Source organism: Rana temporaria, chromosome 13 (genome assembly GCF_905171775.1).
Source record: "Rana temporaria chromosome 13, aRanTem1.1, whole genome shotgun sequence".
Classification (NCBI taxonomy): Eukaryota; Metazoa; Chordata; class Amphibia; order Anura; family Ranidae; genus Rana; species Rana temporaria.
In genome coordinates this window covers 105,156,062-105,178,958 of record NC_053501.1, presented here as the reverse complement: position 1 = coordinate 105,178,958, position 22,897 = coordinate 105,156,062, and the positions used below count along the sequence as shown (strand labels likewise).

At 44.3% G+C, this 22,897-nt stretch overlaps 1 protein-coding gene across 1 annotated transcript; it reads left to right on the top strand.

Moving 5' to 3' along the window:
- Window positions 1-1,017: 1,017 nt before the first annotated feature.
- On the top strand, window positions 1,018-21,995 carry LOC120920737 (high affinity immunoglobulin gamma Fc receptor I-like). Its single transcript, XM_040332981.1, has 6 exons — window positions 1,018-1,135; window positions 8,647-8,922; window positions 12,535-12,798; window positions 15,066-15,347; window positions 16,169-16,450; window positions 21,778-21,995. Exons 1-6 carry the CDS (start codon window positions 1,027-1,029, stop codon window positions 21,891-21,893), a joined length of 1,329 nt encoding a protein of 442 aa, XP_040188915.1. The 5' UTR covers window positions 1,018-1,026; the 3' UTR covers window positions 21,894-21,995.
- Window positions 21,996-22,897: the final 902 nt, after the last annotated feature.

Sequence of the window (22,897 nt, the reverse complement as noted above, 5' to 3'; positions counted from 1 at the left end):
CAACATGGACTCCCCCACCTATTCTGGGTAAATCTATCACCCCTAGCACCAAAGTCAAAAGTCTCGGAGTCATTTTCGATACCTACATGACAATGGATGCACAAATAGGGTCAGTAGTCAGCGTATCCCACCATCTGCTGCGCCTACTACGCAGACTCACGCCCTTTATCCCGAAAGAGGACATTGCATTCGTGGTGGGAACAATCATCAATTCCAGACTCGACTACGCAAATGCCCTCTATCTAGGACTCCCCAAATACCAAATCACTCGTCTGCAAGTCGTTCAAAATACGGCCGCTCGACTAGTGACTGGGAAAAAACCATGGGAATCAATCTCGCCTTCACTGAGATCCCTTCATTGGTTGCCAGTAAAAGACAGAATCACTTTCAAGGCACTCTGCCTAATACATAAGTGTATTCAAGGCAACGCCCCCCAATATCTATGCGAAAAAATAAAAGCCCATAACCCAAATCGCATTCTGTGATCCACCAATCAAAACCTCCTCCAGATACCCAAAGCCAGATACAAGTCCAAAGGAGATCGAAGATTTGCAGTCCAGGGACCTCGCCTGTGGAATGCACTACCAACCACCATCTGACTGGAGTCGGACCACTTGGCCTTCAGGAGAAAGATTAAAACCCATCTCTTCTGAGGTCAAGGGGTTCCTTACCCATGAAATGGATACAGCGCCCAGAGGTGATTCAGTTCGCATGTGTTGCGCTTTACAAGTCTCTCTCTCTCTCTCTCTCTCTCTCTCTCTCTCTCTCTCTCTCTCTCCATCATAAACAAATTAAGTTGGGTTAATGCTATTTTGCTGTGGGCGCCCCTATTTCCTTCTATGTAAGCAATACACATATTAGTAGAATAAACTTTCTGCTTTCATAGAAACTGGCCCTAGATGTATCTGTGTGATTGCGGCAGGGGAAGTAAAATGTTAGCACCTTCTGGCCCAATGCCTAAGTTGTTGAATTTCTTCGTAATGGCTCGAGTCTGTCCTGTCTGCATGTTGTGGTCTGGGTGAGCGGATGAGAAGCAGAGAACAAAAAAAACTGCCCCCCCCCCCCAGTTTAAATAGACATTCAGTCTCACTGGCTGAAGGAACCATGTCAACTCTGGTATTGCTCTTCTTAGTCTGTAAGTATTTCCCTTTTTTAGATCTTTTACATCTCCCGATTGTAGCTGCCAACTGTCCCTACAGTTTGAACACATAACAATTAGATCATTCTTTACATTTCATTCATTCATAACTTATGTTTTCAATCAATTAATTTATTTTTATTTTTTTATTGTGCTTATTGTATTTGTATTGTTTTGACTTGCATTTTTTATTTATTTTTTGCCTTACAAAGTCTACATTCAATTATTCCTAATTAATTTTTCACTTAGATGGAAGGACCTCTTAAAACTGAATCTCCCCCCCCCCTTTTTTTTTATTGTGCTTATTGTATTTGTATTGTTTTGACTTGTATTTTTTATTTTTATTTTTGACGAAAATTATTAAGGAAGAATTGAAAGTAGACTTTGTAAAGTCTAGTTTTAATTCTTCCTTAATCATTTTCGACTCAGAGGGAAGGCCTCTTAAAACTGAATCTTTCCCTTTTTTTATTATTTATAAATTGTTTTATTTTTTTATTATTATTATTATTTTCTCTTTTCCCACTATTGGGGACAGCTCCACTCCCCCTTGTCTACCTTGACTTGGGCATAACACACTGACTGACCCCCCAGCCTCGACTTAAGGGTCTGTGTCAGTCTATAATTTATATCCTTAAACCATGTTTTATTTTGTAATTTCTATCTTATGCTTCATGTCCATATGGGAATTTGTTATCTGGTTTCCCCTTTTTTTTAATATATCAATAAAAACATTGTACCAGAAAAAATCATACTTAAACTACACTATTTAAAAAAACTGAAATTTTCCACCTTTTAGTTTATTTATTTTTTAAATCAATTTTTATTATTATTATTATTATTATTATTTTTTATTATTTCTCTTTCATCCCACTATTGTAGACGGCTCTGCTCCCCCTTGTCTACCTTGGCCCCTGGGTCTATAGACTTGGGCATAATGCACTGACCCCCCCCCCCCCCCCCGGACTCGACTTAAGGGTCTGTGTCAGTCTATAATTTATATCCTTAGACCATATTTTATTTTGTAATTTCACGTGAACTTCTATCTTATGCTTCATGTCCATATTTCCCATGTGTGGGAATTTGTTATCTGGTTTCCCCTTTTTTTTTATATATCAATAAAAAAATTGTACCAGAATAAATCATACTTAAGCTACACTATTTTAAAAAAATAAAGATTTTTTCCACCTTTTAGTTAATTTTTTTTAAAATCAATTTTTTTTTATTATTATTATTTTTTTTTCTGTCTCTCCACTATTGTGGACGGCTCCGCTCCCCCTTGTCTATCTTGGCTCCCTGGGTCTATAGACTTGGGCATAACGCACACTGACCCCCCTGGCCTCGACTTAAGGGTCGGTGTCAGTCTATAATTTATATCCTTAGACCATGTTTTATTTTGTATTTTCACGTGAACTTCTATCTTATGCTTCATGTCCATCTCCCCTGCATGGGCATTTGTTATATGGTTTCCCCTTTTTTTTATATATCAATAAAAACATTGGGCCAGATTCAGGTAGAATCGCGGCGGCGTAACGTATCGTAGCACTTGCGTGAAAAATTACGCCGGCGTAAGCCCGCGTAATTTAAAGGGGCGTGTGCCATTTAAATTAGGCGCGCTCCCGCGCCGGACCTCCTGCGCATGCTCCGTTTCGAAATTCCCGCCGTGCTTTGCGCGAACTGACGTCATTTTTTCGATCGGCGACGTGCGTAGCGTACTTCCGTATTCCCGGACGTCTTACGCAAACGACGTGAAATTTAAAAATTCGACGCGGGAACGACGGCCATACTTTATACAGCACATACGTGTGCTGTGTAAAGTTAAGGCACCAAAAACGACGACTAACTTTGCGACGGGAAACTAGACTAGCGGCGACGTAGCGAACGCGAAAATCCGTCGTGGATCGCCGTAACTCTTAATTTGCATACCCGACGCTGGTTTACGACGCAAACTCCCCCCAGCGGAGGCCGCGGTACTGCATCCTAAGATCCGACAGTGTAAAACAATTACACCTGTCGGATCTTATGGATATCTATGCGTAACTGATTCTATGAATCAGTCGCATAGATAGAAACAGAGATACGACGGAGTATCTCCGCTGTGAATCTGGCCCATTGTACCAGAAAAAATCATACCTAAACTACACTATTTAAAATAAAATAAAAAAAATCACCTTTTAGTTAATTTTCTTTTAAATCTATTTTTTTATTATTATTATTATTATTATTTATTTTTTTCTCTCTTCCCACTATTGTGAATGGCTCCACTCCCCACTTGTCAACCTTGGCCCCTGGGTCTATAGACTTAGGTCGCGTACACACGATCAGTCCATCCGACGAGAACGATCCGAATTACTGTTTTCATCGGTTAACCGACGAAGCCGACTGATGGTCTGATGTGCCTACACACCATTGGTTAAAAAAACGATCGTGTCAGAACGCGGTGACGTAAAACACAATGACGTGCTGAAAAAAACGAAGTTCAATGCTTCCAAGCATGCGTCGACTTGATTCTTGAGCATGCGCGGCCTTTTGACCGATGCCTTTGCATACTAACGATCGGTTTTGACTCATCGGTCAGGCGTCCATCGGTTCAATTTTAAAGCAAGTTCTCTTTTTTTTGACCGAAGGATAACTGACCGATGGGGCCCACACACAATTGGTTTGGACCGATAAAAACAGACCTTTCATTACGTTTTCATCGGTTTTGACCGATCGTGTGTACGCGGCCTAAGGCATAATGCACTGACCCCCCCCGGCCTTGACTTAAGGGTCGGTGTCAGTCTATAATTAATATGATTACACCATGTTTTATTTTGTATTTTCACGTGAACTTCGATCTTATACTTCATGTCCACTTTTTTAGATATTTGCGTTATATAATAGTGTAGTGAACATATACATTTTCCTTACTCGTGTATCAATTTGGCAGAATAAATCCTATAATTATTGTACGTTAAAAAAAGAAAAAAAAAAATTTTTATATGGATATGGCCAGATCCACGTACCTCCGCGCATTTTTCCGCCCGGCGTAGCGTATCTCAGATACACTACACCGCCGTAACTTTCAGTGTATTTTCCGTATCCTGAAAGAATTTTCGCCGTAAGTTACGGTGGCGTAGTGTAACTGTGTCGGCGTAAGGGCACGCAATTCAAATGGATGAGATGGGGGCGTGTTTTATGTTAATACGTCTTGACCCAATGTAAATGATGTTTTTTTTTTAACGGCGCATGCGCCGTCCGTGGGGGTATCCCAGTACGCATGCTCCAAATTAACCCGCAAGGAGCCAATGCTTTCGACGTGAACGTAATTCTACGCAAAGCCCTATTCGCCAACCTTTTTTACGCAAACGACGTAAACGACGTAAAATTCGACGCTGGCCCGACGTCCATACTTAACATTGAGTACGCCTCATATAGCAGGGGTAATGTTACGCCGAAAAAAGCCTTACGGAAACGACGTAAAAAAAATGCGCCGGCCGGACGTACGTTTGTGGATTGGCGTATCTAGCTAATTTGCATACTCGACACGGAAATCGACGGAAGCGCCACCTAGCGGCCAGCGTAAATATGCACCTTAGTAATTTATTTTACATTTATTTATTTATTCATTTATTATTATTATTATTATTATTATTATTATTGATAGTAGTAGAAGTAGTATTAACACCATAACTTTAACAAAAATAAATAAATAACCCTGTGTCAGTAAGCTAGTTCAGCTAATACTTAAATTCTCATACAGACATTCAATTTTCTTGGCTGAAAGCTTTCCCAGATTAGTGGAGGCTGCTGTAGCCACTAGGGATGAGCTTTATGTTCGGGTCAGTTCGCCCGTTCACTGAATAGTGGTATACAATTTGGGGTGTTCGCGGCAAATTAGAAAGCCGCAGAACACCCTTTAAAAATCTATGGGAGAAATCAAAAGTGCTAATCTTAAAGGCTAATATGCAAGTTATTGTCACAAAAAGTGTTTGGGGACCCGGGTCCTGCCCCAGGGGACATGTATCAATGCAAAAAAAAAAGTTTTAAAAACAGCAGTTTTTTCGGGAGCAGTTTTTTTTAATAAGGCTTAAAGTGAAACAATAAAAGTGAAATATTCCTTTAAATTTCGTACCTAGGGGGTGTGTACAGTGTGTCTGTAAAATAGCGCATGTTTCCCGTGTTTAGAACAATCTCTGCACAAAATGACATTTCTAAAGTCATTTAAAACTACTCGTGGCTATAATGAATTGTCGGGTTCCGGCAATACAGATAAAAGTCATTGATAAAAAAATGTCATGGGCCCCCACCAGTCCATTACCAGGCCCTTTGGGTCTGGTATGGATATTAAGGGGAACCCTGCACCATTTTTTTTTAACATGGCGTAGGGGTTCCCCCCAAAAATCCATACCAGACCCTTATCCGAGCATGCAACCTGGCAGGCCGCAGGAAAAGAGGGAAGGGACAAGAGAGCGCCCCCCCTCCCCCTCCTGAACTGTACCAGGCCACATGCCCTCAACGTGGGGAGGATGTCTCCATGTTGATGGGAACAAGGGCCTCATCCCCACAACCCTTGCCCGGTAGTTGTGGGGGTCTGCGGGTGGGGGCTTATCGGAATCTGGAAGCCCCTAACAACAGGCAAACCCAGATCCCGGCCCCCCCTATGTGAATTGGTAATAAGGTACATTGTACCCCTACCATTTCACCCAAAAAAGTGACAATAATTGTAAAAAAAACACACACACATAGCTTGGGACAAGTCCTTTAATAAAAGGGTCTGGTATGGATTTTTGGGGGGAACCCTGCCCCAATTTTTTTTAACATGGCGTAGGGGTCCCCCTCAAAATCCATACCAGACCTTATAGGTCTGGTATGGATTTTAAGGGGAACCCCGCACCAAAATAAAAAAAAATGGCGTGGGGTTCCCCCCAAAAATCCATACCAGACCCTTATCCAAGCACGCAACCTGGCAGGCCGCAGGAAAGGATGGGGGGGACGAAAGAGTGTCCCATAGACTTTAACCGGTTAACGCCCGCCTACTGTATATATACGTCCTCTTTTTAAAGATGGATATCTCGGTAACGGCAGCAGCTGCTGCCACAACCGAGGTATCCATCTCTTCAGTGGACGGGCGTGTAAACGATAACGGTGGTCTCCGCGGCGGATTCGCCGCGAGATCGCTGTTATCGGTGGCGGGAGAGGGCCCCCCCTCCCGCCGCTCTCCCGCGCCCTCCGCCGCTTACCGTAGCCGTCGGTAGCGGCGGAAGAGATCGGGTGCTGCTGCTTAGTGTGTGAGGACTCGAGTGAGGGCAAGATGGCCCCCACCCATCCTCTTAGCTTTGCTGGGCGGAAGTGACGTCAAAACGTCAGTCCCGCCCAGCGTCTTAAAGAGACAATTTTTTTGTTGTCATTTTTTGCATTTCAGTCTAAATATGAGATGTGACATCTTTTTGACCCCAGATCTCATATTTAAGAGGACCTGTCATGCTTTTTTCTATTACAATGGATGTTTACATTCCTTGTAATAGGAATAAAAGTGATACATTTTTTGTATTATTTCAGTGTAAAAAATTATAAAATCAATAAAAATAAATAAGAAAACAAAATTTTTTTTTTTTTAAAGCTCCCCGTCCCGACGAGCTCGCGCGCAGAAGCGAACGCATACGCGAGTAGCGCCCGCATATGAAAACGGTGTTTAAACCACACAAGTGAGGTATCGCCGCGATCGTTAGAGCGAGAGCAATAATTCTAGCCCTAGACCTACTCTGTAGCTCAAAAAATGCAACCTATAAAAATTTTTAAACGTCGCCTATCGAGATTTTTAAGGGTAAAAGTTTGACGCCATGCCACGAGCGGGCGCAATTTTAAAGCGTGACATGTTGGGTATCATTTTACTCGGCGTAACATTATCTTTCAGAATATATAAAAAAAATTGGGCCAAATTTATTGTTGTCTTATTTTTTAATTAAAAAAAGTGAATTTTTTTCCAAAAAAAGTGTGCTTGTAAGACCGCTGCGCAAATACGGTGTGACAAAAAGTATTGCGATGACCGTCATTTTATTCTCTAGGGTGTTAGAAAAAATATATATATAATGTTTGGGGGTTTTAAGCAATTTTCTAGCAAAAAAAACTGTTTTAGTCTTCTAAACGCCGAATCTGAAAAACACCTTCTGTCCTTAAGTGGTTAATGGTGTTCTCGTGTTCAAACAAATTTTTTGCCTGTTTGCGTGTTCTTCTGCGAACCGAACCGGGGGGGGGGGGGGGGTGTTCGGCTCATCCCTAGTAGCCACAATAGTGGACCCATGGCCGCTGATAGAAATCATGGGGCCCCGTATAGCCTACCTGACAGGGCCCCCTTCAGCTCCACCCCTGGTCCCGCCTTTAGCTCCACCCCTGGCCCCGCCTTGAAACTGTCTCTGCAGCACGTTACGGGATTGGCGGCATTGGTAGGCACCTGGAGCAGAGAACCGGGAGGGGGGGGGGGGGGGGGGGCTGCCGTCTGAAATTGAGAAGCGGGAGGGGGGGGGCTGCCGCGAATTGAGAAGCGGAGGGGGGCCCTTTACAAATTATTAATAAAAATGAAAAATGAAAAATAAAAAAATATATAAAATAAATAAATAAACATTTATAAAAAAAAAAAAAAGGGGGGGTTGCCATTCAGGGCCCTGGGGACCTCTGGGCCCTTTAATAAAAAAAAAAAAATCATTTATAAAAAAAAAAAAAAAGGGGGTTTGCCACATGGAGACCTCATGAGCCCTTTAATATATATATATATATATATATATATATATATATATATATATATATATATATATGGAATAAAAGGAAAAAAAATCCCTGGGGACCTTTAATAATATATATATATATATATATATATATATATATATATATATATATATATATATATATATATATATATATATATAATATAAAATAAAAAAATATATAAAAATGTATTTATTTTTTTATAAAAAAAAGGGGTGTTTTCATCCCGGGCCCTGGGGATCTCCGGGCCCCTGGGGACCCCCGTACCCCTAAGAAAAAAAAATTGTCCCTTTAATAAAAAATAAAAAAATATATATATATTAGGAAAAATATATATTTTTTTATAAAAAATAAATAAAAAAAAGGGGGGTTGCCGTCCGGGGCCCTGAGGGCCTTCGGACCCCTGGGGACCCCTGGACCTCTAAAAAAAAAAAAAAAAGGCCCTTTAATAAAAATTAAAATAAAAATATATTAAAAAAAAAATATATATTTTTTATAAAAAAAAAAAAAAGGGGGAGTTGTCATCTGAGACCCTGTGGGCCTCCGGGCCCCTGGGGACCTCCGGACCCCTAAAAAAAAAAAAAAAAAGGGGGTTGCCATCCGGGCCCCTGCTGGCCTGAGGCCCCCTACAACAGGGCCAGTTGTACTGGCTTATCAGCGGCCCTGAGTGGACCTCTTTATAATAATGTCCATCATTATGGAATGGGGTGGCCAACAAGCTCATATAAGACAGACATGGTAACAAGTCTGTTATTCCATTTTACCAGATATCTGTGCATCAGGAGCAAGAAACAAACCTTTTGTGACCTTCACGCCAAACTGGAATAAGATATTCCAACATGAAGCAATCACTATCAAGTGTAACATGGAATCAACAGAGACAATGAATGAAAAATACAAGTGGTACAAAAACGATGTTCAACAAAGTCCAAGACATCAGAGCATTTACATTGGTTCCGCCCTCCTTCAAAACAGTGGAAGATACCGGTGCCAGATCGATGACAGCGAACGTAGTGACCCGGTCAGTCTAATTGTCAAGAATGGTGAGTTCAGTAGTCTGAATAACTGCATCAGACAAAACATTTACAATAATACTTTTTCACGTAGCTGCGCCCCTTCTTACGGCGGCGCAGCGTATCATATTTACGCTACACCGCCGCAACCTACAGGAGCAAGTGCTGTATTCACAAAGCACTTGCTCCGTAAGTTGCGGCGGCGTAGCGTTAATGGGGCCGGCGTAAGTCCGCGTAATTCAAATGTGGAAGGGGGGGCGTGTTTTATGCAAATATGTGATGACCTGACGTGATTTACGAACGGCGCATGCGCCGTCCGTGTACATATCCCAGTGTGCATTGCTTCAAATGACGTCGCAAGGACGTCATTGGTTTCGACGTGAACGTAAATTACCTCCAGCCCTATTCGCGAACGACTTACGCAAACGACGCAAAAAATTCAAATTTCGAAGCGAGAACGACGTCCATACTTAACATTGGCTGCGCCACCTAATAGCAGGAGCAACGTTACGCCGAAAACGCCTTACGCAAACGATGTAAAAAACTACCGCCGGGCGCACGTAAGTTTGTGAATCGACGTAACTAGGCAATTTGCATACTCTACGCCGAAAACAACGGAAGCGCCACTAGCGGCCAGCGTGAGAATGCACACAATTATACGCCGCCGCATTCAAGTTACGTCGGAGGAGGAAGCCTATTTTTTGGACGTATCTGTGTTGGAGAATCGGCGTAACAATACGCCGACGCAGATTTGAAATTACGGCGGCGTATCTCCAGATAAATGATTGCTGAATCTAGCCCTTTGAGCTTATAACCACTTCAGCCCCGGACCATTTGGCTGCCCAAAGACCAGAGCACTTTTTGCGATTCGGCACTGCGTCGCTTTAACTGACAATTGCACGGTCGTGCTACGTGGCTCCCAAACAAAATTGACGTCCTTTTTTTCCCACAAATAGAGCTTTCTTTTGGTGGGGTGAGGGGCTACGTGTGACACGACACTGATCACCACTCCCGATTACAGGGAGCTGTGATCAGTGTCCTGTCACTAGGAAGAATGGGGAAATGCTTGTTTACATCAGCATCTCCCCGTTCTTCCTCTCCTTGAAACGATCGTGGGATTCCTGGTGGACATCGAATCTGCGGGACCAACGTTCGAACTCACGGAGCTCGCGGTGGTCGCGTGTGTGCCCACAATGCCGCTTCCTAACCACTTGGCGCCCTTGCTATAGCCGAATGACGGCTACGGCGCGGACCCTAAATGCCAGGAGGACGTCAATAAACGTCCTCCTCTTCGCGCACTCGCCGCACACCCCTGTGGTCACCCGAGTCACTGAGAGTCCTGGCCCCTTACCACGTGATCAGCTGTCAGCCAATGACAGCTGATCATGTGATGTAAACAAAAGCCGGTAATCGTTTTTTTTTTCTCCTCACGCTGACAAAAAAGTCGATCACCGGCTTATGTGAAAGGGACATCGGTCCTGAAGAGGAAGAAGGCACATCTGTCTCCTCTGTGCCAACAGTACCCCCTGCTAGTGCCACCTGCAAGTGCCCACCAATGCCCATCACTGCCACCTATCAATGCCCACAAGTGCCACCTATCAATGCCTACCAGTGCCACCTATCAATGCCTCATCAGTGCCACCTAGCAGTGCCCATTACTGCCGCCCATCACTGCCACCCATCAGTGCCCATTACTGACAGCTATCAGTGCCACCTATCAATGCCACCTTTTAGTGCCCACCAGTGCCACCTATCAATGCCCTTCAGTGCCACCTCTCAGCGTCATCTCTCAGTGCCCAACAGTGCTGCCTATCAGTTCCCACCAGTGCCGCCTTATCGATGCCCACCGGTGCCTATCAGTGCAGCCTCATCAGCGTACAACAATGAAAAAGAAAAATTACCCGTTTGCAAAATGTTATAATAACATATAAAAAATATATATATATATTTTTTTTTAATCTGTATATATATTTTTTTTTAACAAAAAAATAAAACCGCAGAGGCAAAAAAAAAATGAAAAAAGATAAGGGTTCTGATATTGCTATTATTAGGATTTTGGGATGGGTGTCGTGTCATGGAGAGGTCCAAGTTTTCTTGATATCCTGTTTAACCACTTCCATACCGGGGGGCACTTATACACCTTCCCGCCCAGACCAATTATTAGCTTTCAGCGCTGTTGCATTTTGAATGACAATTGCGCGGTCGTGCTACACTGTACCCAAACTAAATTTTTCTCATTTTGTTCCCACAAATAGAGATTTCTTTTGGTGGTATTTGATCACCTCTGGGATATTTATTTTCTGCAAAAATAATAAAAAAAATGACCGATTTTTTTTTTTTTTTTTAAGTTTTTTTTGTTTCTGTTATAAAACATTGTAAATAAGTACGTTTTCTCCTTCACCGATGGGCACTGATGGTACTGCACTGACGGGCACTGATAAGGCGGCACTGATGGGCACCGATGAGGTGGCACTGATGATGTGGTGGCATTGATGGGCACTAATATGCGGCACTGATGGGCGGCACGGATGGGCACTGATAGGCGACACGGACGGGCACAGATAGTCGGCACGGACGGGCACAGATAGGCGGCACGGATGGGCACTGATAGGCGGCATGGATGGGCACTGATAGCGGGATGGATGGGCACTGATAAGGCGGCACTGATGAGCACCGATGAGGTGGCACTGATGTGGTGGCATTGATGGGCTTGGATAGGCGGCACGGATGGGCGTGGATAGGTGGCACAGATGGGCACGGATAGACGGCACGGCTGGGCACGGATAGGCGGCACGGCTGGGCACGGATAGGCGGCACGGACGGGCACGGATAGGTGGCACGGACGGGCACGGATAGGCGGCATGGACGGGCACGGATGGGCACTGATAGGCGGCATTGATGGGCACTGATAGGCGGCATGGATGGGTACTGATAGGTGGCACGGATGGGCATAGATGGGCACTATTGTATGTGTTGTACTAATGGATGCCAATCAGTGCCAATCAATGCCTGCCAATCAGTGATGCCCATTGTGGGCACTGATTGGCATCCATTGCGGCACTGATTGGCATCCATTTTTTGTGTCCTTCTCATCCCTGGTGGTCTAGGGTGGCATCCTTTTTTTTTTTTTTTTATCCCTGGTGGTCCAGTGGGCATCCCTGGTGGTCCAGTGGGCATCCTCAGGGGGGGCTGTGCTGATAATCGATCAGCACAAACCCCCCCTGTCACAGGAGCAGCCGATCGGCTCTCCTCTACTCGCGTCTGACAGACGCGAGTGAGGAAAAGCCGATTACCGGCTTTTCCTATTTACATCGTGATCAGCCGCGATTGGACACGGCTGATCACGTGGTAAAGAGTCTCCGTGAGAGACTCTTTACCTTGATCGGTGTTACGGGGTGTCAGACTGACACCCTGCAACAACGATCGCCGCGATGCAGAATCCTGAGGACGTTATATGACGTCCAGTCAGGATTCTACAACCACTTTGCTGCCGTCAATATGTCATTGGCGGGCGGCAAGTGGTTAAGTTCCAAAGCTATTTACTTTTGAATGTAAGTTATCTAATGTAATTTTAGGTTGGACTTGATAGACTTGTGTCTTTTTTCAACTTCACCTACTATGTACCCATGTATATCTTTACAGAAGGGGTCATCATGCAAGCTCCTAACTCTGTTTTTGAAGGAGAATCCTTACATCTTAGATGTCACAGTGCCCCTGGATATAACCATGAGAATCAAAATATAACATTCTCCAAGAATGGAAAGATCTTACCGACATCAGACCAAAATTCGAATTTCTATGTTGGTAGAGTGACCGCGGATATGACCGGCCGATATCGCTGTGAAAAGAAATTGGGCTTTACTTCCGATCAAATACAGTCTGATGAAACATTTATTGATGTCAAAAGTAAATCTTTTCTGAAATCAGGAATTTCCATAGATGGGATAGAAATTGTACAAAGGGGTGGATTTACAAAAGACAAATAGTCTGTTTGAAAGAGAAGTTGCACTTTGCAAAGCAATTGTTCCTAAAGCTTAGGGAATGTGACGAAACGTAACTTTGTAAAGAATAACGAATCATGTCCAAGGAAAATACAAAAACCGCATTTTTGCTTCTACGGGATTGGATGATTTCGATAAAAAGAAAAGAGTGCCCGGTGTCCAGAGAAATTTGACTTAAAAAATTTGGTTCATGTATCTTTAACCACTTCAGCCCCGGACCATTTGGCTGCCAAATGACTGGGCCACTTTTTGCGATTTGGCACTGCGTCGCTTTAACTGACAATTGCGCGGTTGTGCGACGTGGCTCCCAAACAAAATTGACATCCTTTTCTCCCCACAAATAGAGCTTTCTTTTGGTGGTATTTGATCACCTCTGTGGTTTTTATTTTTTGCGCTATAAACAAAAATAGAGAAACAATTTAGAAAAAAAGCAATATTTTTTACTTTTTGCTATAATAAATATCCACAAAAATATATTAAAAAAAATCCTCAGTTTAGGCCGATACGTATTCTTCTACATATTTTTGTTAAAAAAAAATCTCAATAAGCGTTTATCAGTTGGTTTGCGCAAAATTTATAGCGTTTACAAAATAGGGAATCGTTTTATTGCATTTTTATAAAAAAAATATTTTTTTACTACTAATGGCAGCGATCAGCGATTTTTTTTCTTGACTGCGACATTATGGCAGACACTTCGGACAATTTTGACACATTTTTGGGACCATTGTCATTTTCACAGCAAAAAATGCATTTAAATTGCATTGTTTATTGTGAAAATGACAGTTGCAGTTTGGGAGTTAACCACAGGGGGCGCTGAAGGAGTTATGTTTCACCTAGTGTGTGTTTACAACTGTAGGGGGGTGTGGCTGTAGGTGTGACGTAATCGATTGTATCTCGCTATAAAAGGGATGACACATTCGATGCAGCCGCCACAGTGAAGCACGGGGAAGCCGTGCTTACATACGACTCTCCCCGTTCTTCAGCTCCGGGGAGCGATCGAGGGGGGGTGGCTAGAAACGAATAGCCGCCCCCTCATCCCAGGTTTCGCTCCCAGAGGCTTACCGACCGCAGCATGTACCGGGGGGTTCTGATCGGACCCCCGACCCACGTCTAGGCAGGGACGTACGGGTACACCCATCTGCCTGTACGTGCCATTCTGTGGACGTATATGTACATGCGGCGGTCGTTAAGTGGTTAAAAAAATTTCTGTTAAATTTTTTTTTTTTTTTTAAAGATCCATGATCCATACTTCTCATTTCTCTGGACACCGGATGCTCCTTTCTTTTTATCTAAGGCTACATGCTTAAACAACCTTAAGGTCACACAACCCAATCCCCCAGAGGGTACATCCCCACCGTCCATAACTGGGCACCAGGGGCGTTGCTCGGTGGCAAAAAGACCAGGGGCTTCAGCCCGAAATCCAAGGCCGGAAACCGGGGGGTACACTGATGATAGTGACCTACATACACTGACGTACCTACACTGACCTACCTACACAGGAGAGCCGAGGAGCCTAAGGAGAGCTGAGGAGGGGAGGAGAGGAGAGCCGCCCGCCCAAGCGCCGAGAGGGGATGTGGCGCGGCGGCCACATTTGTAATTCCCGCCTTCTGGAGCCTGCAGCGCCTATGATGACGTCACACGTCCCACGGTCACGACATTGGACCAGTGGGACATCCATCATAGTCATTGCGCAGGCTCCAGACGGCGGGACCTGCTATGGCACTCGGAGAGTCAGCAGGACTCGGCCACAATCGGCGGCACTTGGGATCAGATCGGTCCCGCCGCTCGCTAGAGGCTAACAATGGAGACCTGCCATTATGAGACTCGGGGCTTTTCGGGGTCACATTCCCCCTAGCCATCCCCTCCCGACACCCCTGCTGGGCACTATCCACAGGAAGACATTTATACCTTCTGCCCACACGAATACCCACTCAGGACCAGTGACCTATCCAGTTAGTCCAGCACAGTCTCCAACACAATCTAGGTACAGAATTGAATGATGGAACTCAGCAGAGCTTCGCCTCATTCGTCAAGCTCTGAGGATATTTCGCTTACAGAGTGCCAATTCTCTTGAAAAGTAAATAGTCTATTCGCCTTTAATAAATCAACCCCAGAATATTTGTTTTTCAGTTTTGTTGTTCATTAACTATTTTGGGGTGTGTTGTCTTTTAGAGGTGTTCTATTCTCCTGAAATAAAAATGCCACCATATCCAACGGTAGAAGGCGATCACGTGACCCTAACATGCGACACGAGCCTCAGTCCTCTTAAACAGATGATAGAACTGAAGTTTGCTTTCTACAGAGATGGACAGAACATTCAGAAATTCAGTTCATCCGACCAATATGGAGTCCAATCCGCTCAGCTGGAGGATTCTGGGAATTATTCCTGTGAAGTGAAAACTTCTGATGACAGTATAACAAAGTCCAGTAAAGGAATAGATCTCCTTATTCAGAGTGAGTTACCAAAACACTCAGCCTGGTTATCACAAAGAGTTAGGCCCGGATTCTTGAAACACTTACGCGGACGTATCTCAATATACGCCGCGTAAGTGCACAGATGCGCCGTCGTATCTATGCCCTGGACTCTTAATGCAAGATACGCCTGAATTTTGGCTTCATCCGACCAACGTAAGTTTCCTACGCCGTCGTATCCATTGAATTACGCGTCGAATATGTAAATGACCGAGATACTTCGATTCACGAACGTACTTGCGCCCGTCGCAGAGATATACGCCGTTTACGTAAGGCATACGTCCGGCGTAAAGTTATTCCACCCAAAGGAGGCGCATCCCATGCAAAGGTATGGACGACGGAACAGCCGTCGTATTTTACGTTGTTTACGTAGGACTACTTGAATAGGGCTGGGCGTAGGTTACGTCACGTTGTTGGCAGTGATTCGACGTATCTCATGGAGTATTTTAGACGTGATTCTGAGCATGCGCACTGGGATGCGTCCACGGTATGGCGCATGCGCCGTTCGTTCGGCCCATCATTGCATGGGGTCACGGATCATTTAAATGGATCACGCCCATGTCCACCTACTTTGAATTAGGCGGGCTTACGCCGAATTGTTTGCGTTACGCTGGCACAACGTAGGGAGCGAGTGCTTTGTGAATACTGTTCTTGCATCTCTGTGTTACGTCGGTGTAGCGCATATGAGATGCGCTACGCCTGCATAAAGATGCGCCCAGGTACGTGAATCCGGGCCTTATTCTTTATATGGATTATATCGTATGGCTTTGGTGTAGTTTTATATGAAGATTTGTCTTTTTTAGGCCTTTTTTTCATGCCAAAAGTAAACACCACTTCCTATCCAATCACAGAAGATGACAACATGACCCTGATATGTCATACAAGTCTTAGTCCACTAAGAGACAAAACAGAACTTCAGTTTTCATTCTACAGAAATGACCAAATTGTTCAAAACTTCAGCAAATCTTATCAATATGGAGTCCGGTTTGCTCAGTTGGAGGATTCTGGGAATTATTTTTGTGAAGTGAAAGCTCCAACCAGCAATGTAAAAAAGAGGAGTGATGTGTCAACAGTAGCTGTACAAAGTAAGTATAAGATAAGAACCATACCAAACAATAGTTACAAATGCTATTCAGCAAGCACTACAACTACATAAATATTGTCAAAAGTATTGGGACACCTAACTTTAATGGCACCCCAGTCTTAGTCCATAGGGTTCAATAATGGCTTGGCCCACCCTTTGCAGCTATAACAGCTTCAACTATTCAACTTGCTCAACTACCGTATATACTCGAGTATAAGCCAAGTTTTTCAGCATATTTTTTGCTTATGCTCGAGTCACCTTTTTGCGCCTGATCTCCTGGACTTTGCGGACCAAACTTGGCACCCATATAGCCCCACTCTTCCTCTACAAGTGTGCAAAGTTTGTTGTCCGGGGGACCTACGGCCAGGGAGCACCGATTCTTCAAAGTCGGGCACCCCTTCTATAGACTCCCATGTTAAATAGGAATTTCTCCGGTGACTTTGGGGACCCGGTACCGGCCGGACGCGAAAATTGGCACACATATAGCCCCAGTTCTCCTATAAAAGTGTGCAAAGTTTGCTGTCTGGGGGTCGTACGGCCGGGGAGCACCAATTTGTCAAATCCGGGCACCCCTTGTATATACTCCCATGTTAAACATAAGTCTAGTCATGGACACAGTGAGGCATGGGCACAGTGAGGCATGGGCACAGTGAGGCATGGACACAGTGAGGCATGCACATGGACACAGTGAGGCAAAGTGAGGCACAGTGAGACATACAGATGGACACCCTAGGCTTATACTCGAGTCAATACGTTTTCCCATTTTTTTGTGGCAAAATTAGGTGCCTCGGCTTATATTTGGGTCGGCTTATACTCGAGTATATACGGTATGTCTTTATGGACCTTGCTTTGTGCACGGGTGCGTAGTCATGTTGGAACAGGAAGGGGCCATCCCCATCACTGAAACAATGGGGCCAAGCCCAACTACTGAAAAACAACCCCACACCATAATTCCACATGTCTAATAAAGGTGTGTATCCTGCTTCATAATGACATGTAGCGCCCCCCTTCTTTCAATATGGGCACTACACTAAAGTTAGTGGGGGAATGGGAGGAGTATATCTGTGACAGGTGTCATGTGTGGCCACCTGGCCAAAGTTGCAGTCTACGAAAACCCTCATCTGGAGGTACAAGGGGACCCCAGTGACTTGCTGGGTTCCCGGTTCTATTGAAGGGATCCCAGGCTTAGTGCCGTGCGATTGGGGAGTCGGTTTGAAGGGGACCCGGAGGCAGGTCGTCTAACAGAGCCTGGACAAACCAATTGGGGATCCGGTGACCAGAGTGCTGACAGGTATGTTGCTGTCATCTGGTGACCAACGCCAAAATCTACTGGGAGGATTGCTTTATTCATTTACCTAGCTCAGTTATTGCCCTTGGCCCGTGAGACAGGCCTGCATCCTCCCAGAAATCCTAAGTGACACCTTGGCTGCCAGACTTGTGTAAAAGGAGTCTGTCCGGGGGCACTTTACCCACTCAGTTGGAGTGGCGACGTGTTACAAGTTGGTACTATGCAGAGCTGACTGCTCCATTTAATATCCAGGCCTGATACTGGAAAGTTCTCTCCTCTCTTTCTACATCAACCTTGACCTTCCCAACTGATGTTGATGTTGGTTATGTTGGGCCTGGAAAATAAAGCATTGAGAAAACCTTTATTCACTGCTTGGACCTTCGCTCACTGCTTTTGTTCTCACTATTGCACTCCTAGACAACGCCAGGGTAACTTAGCAGGCCGGTCCCAAAACAAATCAGCGGCTCCTTCGGGGGTAAGCACTACACTTACTTATGTCAAATCTATGTATGCCTCAAGATGATAAAAGTCCCACAGCAAAATCCATACCTCCTTTTAGGGGATGCTGGTTGAAGGGATTGGATGCTTTTAGATTTCATGCTACAGAAGGTCCATGTCTACTGTTGGATATTTTCCATGCTTATGACATCAAGAGCTCAACAGAACAATTAGTGGAATATGACACGAAGAGCCCTTGTGTGTGGCCTTCAGATACAGCTTTGGTGTTAAAGTTACTCCAAGTCAGGCACCCTTGAAATTCTTGACTAAAGAGCATCCCACAGCAAAACCCAGACCTCCTTTCATGGTCTGCTAGTTAGGAGGAACTGGATTATTTTAGACTTCACGCTACAGAAGGCCCATGTCTACTGTTGGATATTTTCCATACCCATGACACCAAGAGGTGAATAGAACAATTTGTGGTGTAAGACAGGAAAAGCCATTGTGGGTGGCCTTCGGATACAGTTTTAGTGTTAGGGTTACTCCAAGTCAGGCACCCCTGAAATTCTTGACCCAAGAGCATCCCACAGCAAAACCCAGACCTCCTTTCATGGTTTGCTGGTTAGGAAGGACCGGATGCTTTTAGACTTCACACTCCGGAAGGCCCATGTCTACTGTTAGATCTTTTCCACATACATAACACCAAGAGTTGAACAGAACAATTAGTGGTATAAGACATTAAGAGCCATTGTGTGGCCTTTTGATACAGTTTTGGTAATGGGGTAACTGTTTCTGATAATACGTAAAAAAAAAAAAAAAGGAAAGTTTCTGAGAAAAAAAAATTTGGTCATGACATGATCTCTGCCCATTGAATTATTTTGCTATACTACATAAATAGATGTATGATGTCATACACGGGCGTCCACTCCATAGGGCAAGGGGGGGCAGTTGCCCCCCCTGGAGTCATAAGAGAAGACACTTAACTTGCCCCCTGTGTTGCAATGGCCGCCGTGCTGATCGCCACACCACGTGATCCGCGGAGCTCCGCTGCTGCCTCGGCCATAGAAATGGCTACGGCTTTGGCCTAGCTCCCGGAGCAGCGGCCATCTTGGTCCACCCGGCGGCGGCCAAGGTGAGCCTAGAGCGGCGCGCTGACGTCATCACCCGGCCTCAACTGCTCATGTTCAGCCGGCTTCTCTGGTAAGACTAAGCCCTAATCTTCCTATACAGTAGAGATGTGGATCATATTACAGTGGGGGAGATGTCTTTGGATATTACAGTGGGGGAGATGTCTGTGGATATTACAGTGGGGGAGATGTCTTTGGATATTACAGTGGGGGAGATGTCTGTGGATATTACAGTGGGGGAGATGTCTGTGGATTACAGTGGGGGAGATGTCTGTGGTTTACAGTGGGGGAGATGTCTGTGGATTACAGTGGGGAGATGTCTGTGGATATTACAGTGGGGGAGATGTCTGTGGATATTACAGTGGGGGAGATGTCTGTGGATATTACAGTGGGGGAGATTGTGGACATTACAGTGGGGGAGATGTCTGTGGATATTACAGTGGGGAGATGTCTGTGGATATTACAGTGGGGGAGATGTCTGTGGATATTACAGTGGGGGAGATGTCTGTGGACATTACAGTGGGGGAGATGTCTGTGGATATTACAGTGGGGAGATGTCTGTGGATATTACAGTGGGGAGATGTCTGTGGATATTACAGTGGGGGAGATGTCTGTGGATATTACAGTGCTGGAGATTTCTGTGGATATTACAGTGGGGGGAGATGTCTGTGGATATTACAGTGGGGAGATGTCTGTGGATATTACAGTGGGGAGATGTCTGTGGATATTACAGTGGGGAGATGTCTGTGGATATTACAGTGGGGGAGATTTCTGTGGATATTACAGTGGGGGAGATGTCTGTGGATATTACAGTGGGGGGAGATGTCTGTGGATATTACAGTGGGAGAGATGTGTGTGGATATTACAGTGGGGGAGATGTCTGTGGATATTACAGTGGAGGGAGATGTCTGTGGATATTACAGTGGGGGAGATGTCTGTGGATATTACAGTGGGGGAGATTTCTGTGGATATTACAGTGGGGGAGATGTCTGTGGATATTACAGTGGAGGGAGATGTCTGTGGATATTACAGTGGGAGAGATGTGTGTGGATATTACAGTGGGGGAGATGTCTGTGGATATTACAGTGGGGGAGATGTCTGTGGATATTACAGTGGGGGGAGATGTCTGTGGATATTACAGTGGGAGAGATGTGTGTGGATATTACAGTGGGGGAGATGTCTGTGGATATTACAGTGGGGAGATGTCTGTGGATATTACAGTGGGGGAGATGTCTGTGGATATTACAGTGGGGAGATGTCTGTGGATATTACAGTGGGGGAGACGTCTGTGGATATTACAGTGGGGACTATATATGGTGGTGATCCGAAAAATGTATCTGCGTTATAAATAATCGAAATTAGTCGATTAATCGATTTAAAAAATCGATTAATCGAACACGAAAATTGTAATCAGTAACAGCCCTAATAACAACCAGACGCTACATCACATGACACAGCACAAGGCGGGGAAACTCCTTCGTTGGACGGAATCCCAGAAGTGTCCCCATGTGCGAAAATAAAGCTGAAAGGAGAATCCGGCCGTACAGGCACTTAAAATGACACCCGGCTTTGCAAAAAACATACTTAAAATATAAAAAATAGCAATAACCAAATGATACATGTTCAAATAATACATAAAAACATAAGATAAAGCATTATATTTAATTTATGTATATAAATATATTTTTTTTAAATCTCATTTTATAAAATCTGCTTAAATAAAAAAAATTTAAACGTGCCATCATCCGCGCCCATCTAATTCAAATAAATAATTACAAGCACACAGAGGCGGCTCTAGGCTTTGTGAGGTCTTAGGCAAAACATGAGGCCCCACTCACGCCCCTAAATGGGAAAAAGCATTACATTTTTAGTGCAGAGTCCTTGCATGACGAGATTGGTCCCGCACATCCGCAGGCTGTGCCATCAATCTTCTCAATGCTGGTCTCTCTCCTTTCTCTGTCAGGCAAGTTAGGCGACCACAAGGCCCCTGTGAGTGTGAGGCCTTAGGCATCCGCCTAATTTGCCTAATTAAGGAGCCGCCTCTGCAAGCACAATCACTGATCTGTATTTAAACAATTAATAACAAAATCAACGTTCAATCCTCCTGGAATTAATACATTGGTCTTGTGTATCCAGTAAGTATCCCTACGGCTCAACTGGCGAATAAAGTCCCCCCCCCCCCCCCCCTCCAATGTTTAGTTACCCTTTCGATCGCCCAGAATTTGAGGTTTTGTTGGTGAAACTGTTTGAAATGTCGGGAAACATTGTGGGCTTTCAGACCTTTTTTAAAATGATTAATATGTTCTGCCAAACGAACATGTAAAGGTCTCGATGTTCTACCTATATATTATAGCTGTATGATGTCAACTGTCGATATGATGTAATGATTACTACGTGTGCTTGTGCAGAAATAATTCTACACGTTAGATAATATTTATAAAAAAAATCATTGATGTTTTTCATACATTTTTCTAGGAAGAATAGAAAAACAAGATGGTTATAAGCTGCAAAATGTTATCCGACTGGTACTATCTGGGCTCATAATAATTGCACTTGCCGTGATCCTGTCCCATTATGTCAAGACGAGCTAAACCTATTTTACAGAAAGGAGACATTATAGATTTGTTGGATAATTGGAACTTCTGATATCTAATCAGCTTATACAATACCATTGGAATAAAGCATTTTATCAAGATTGTTTTTTCATTGATGGCTTTGACCAGGGCTCAAGTCCTGCGGGAACGCGTGGGAACGGAGTTCCTGCACTTTTTTCACAGCAGGAACTCAGTTCCTGCTAGAGCAGCCGAGAGCAGCCGAGCCAATCCTTCACTAAGTGGCAGTGCCCAGCTTGAGTCACTGTCAGGGGCAGGAGAACCTTAGTAATCCTTTATGTTACTGGCCGCTTCCTGTATATGGATTCATCGGGTAGTGTGCGGGTATTCCGTCACTTCCTCGATGCCGCAATGTCCCCTGGGAGCTTTTGTCATTGTTCCCAGGAGACATTGCGGAGGTCTGCCGCGAGTTATCGCAAGATTTAGAAAGAACTTGCGGTTTAGTAATTATGCATATGAGCGTATAATTTTTTTTTTTTTTGGTGGGGGGAGTGGATCTTGGGTGGGAGTTCCCACACTTTTTTCCCCAGGACTTGACCCCTGGCTTTGACCTTATGTATAAGGAGAGTGTAGACCTCGCCCATATAAAATTACATGGTGAAGGTTACTTCTAACAAGCAGTACAAACTCTATTCAAATCATACATGACTTAAAAAAGCATCATTGATCAGCACAGGAGGCAAACATTCTATTTTGGCAAAGGTAATAAAACAGTCCCAAAAAAATGAATTGATTGGTTGTTAGAGGTTACTGCACATTATTACTGCTCGCTGATTGGTTGGTATGGGTTACTGCTCATTATCCAGGGGGGTGGGGTGGTAGGAAGCTGGCAGAGGGGTACAGGTGGGATGAAAATGACAGGGGTGGTAGTGTGATGGAAGTTACTAAAATGAATATTTTGTGTTATGTTACTTTTCTCCTGAGCTACTCAAATGTTGCCTTTCTTTTCTTATATTCTTCTATTTCTTTTATATTCTTATATT

Coding starts and splice junctions, on each gene's coding strand:
- LOC120920737 (XM_040332981.1), top strand. CDS start 1,027: ATGAGAAGCAGAGAACAAAAAAAACTGCCCCCCCCCCCCAGTTTAAAT. Junction 1,136..8,646: donor GGTATTGCTCTTCTTAGTCT/GTAAGTATTTCC, acceptor CCATTTTACCAG/ATATCTGTGCATCAGGAGCA. Junction 15,348..16,168: donor AATAGATCTCCTTATTCAGA/GTGAGTTACCAA, acceptor TGTCTTTTTTAG/GCCTTTTTTTCATGCCAAAA.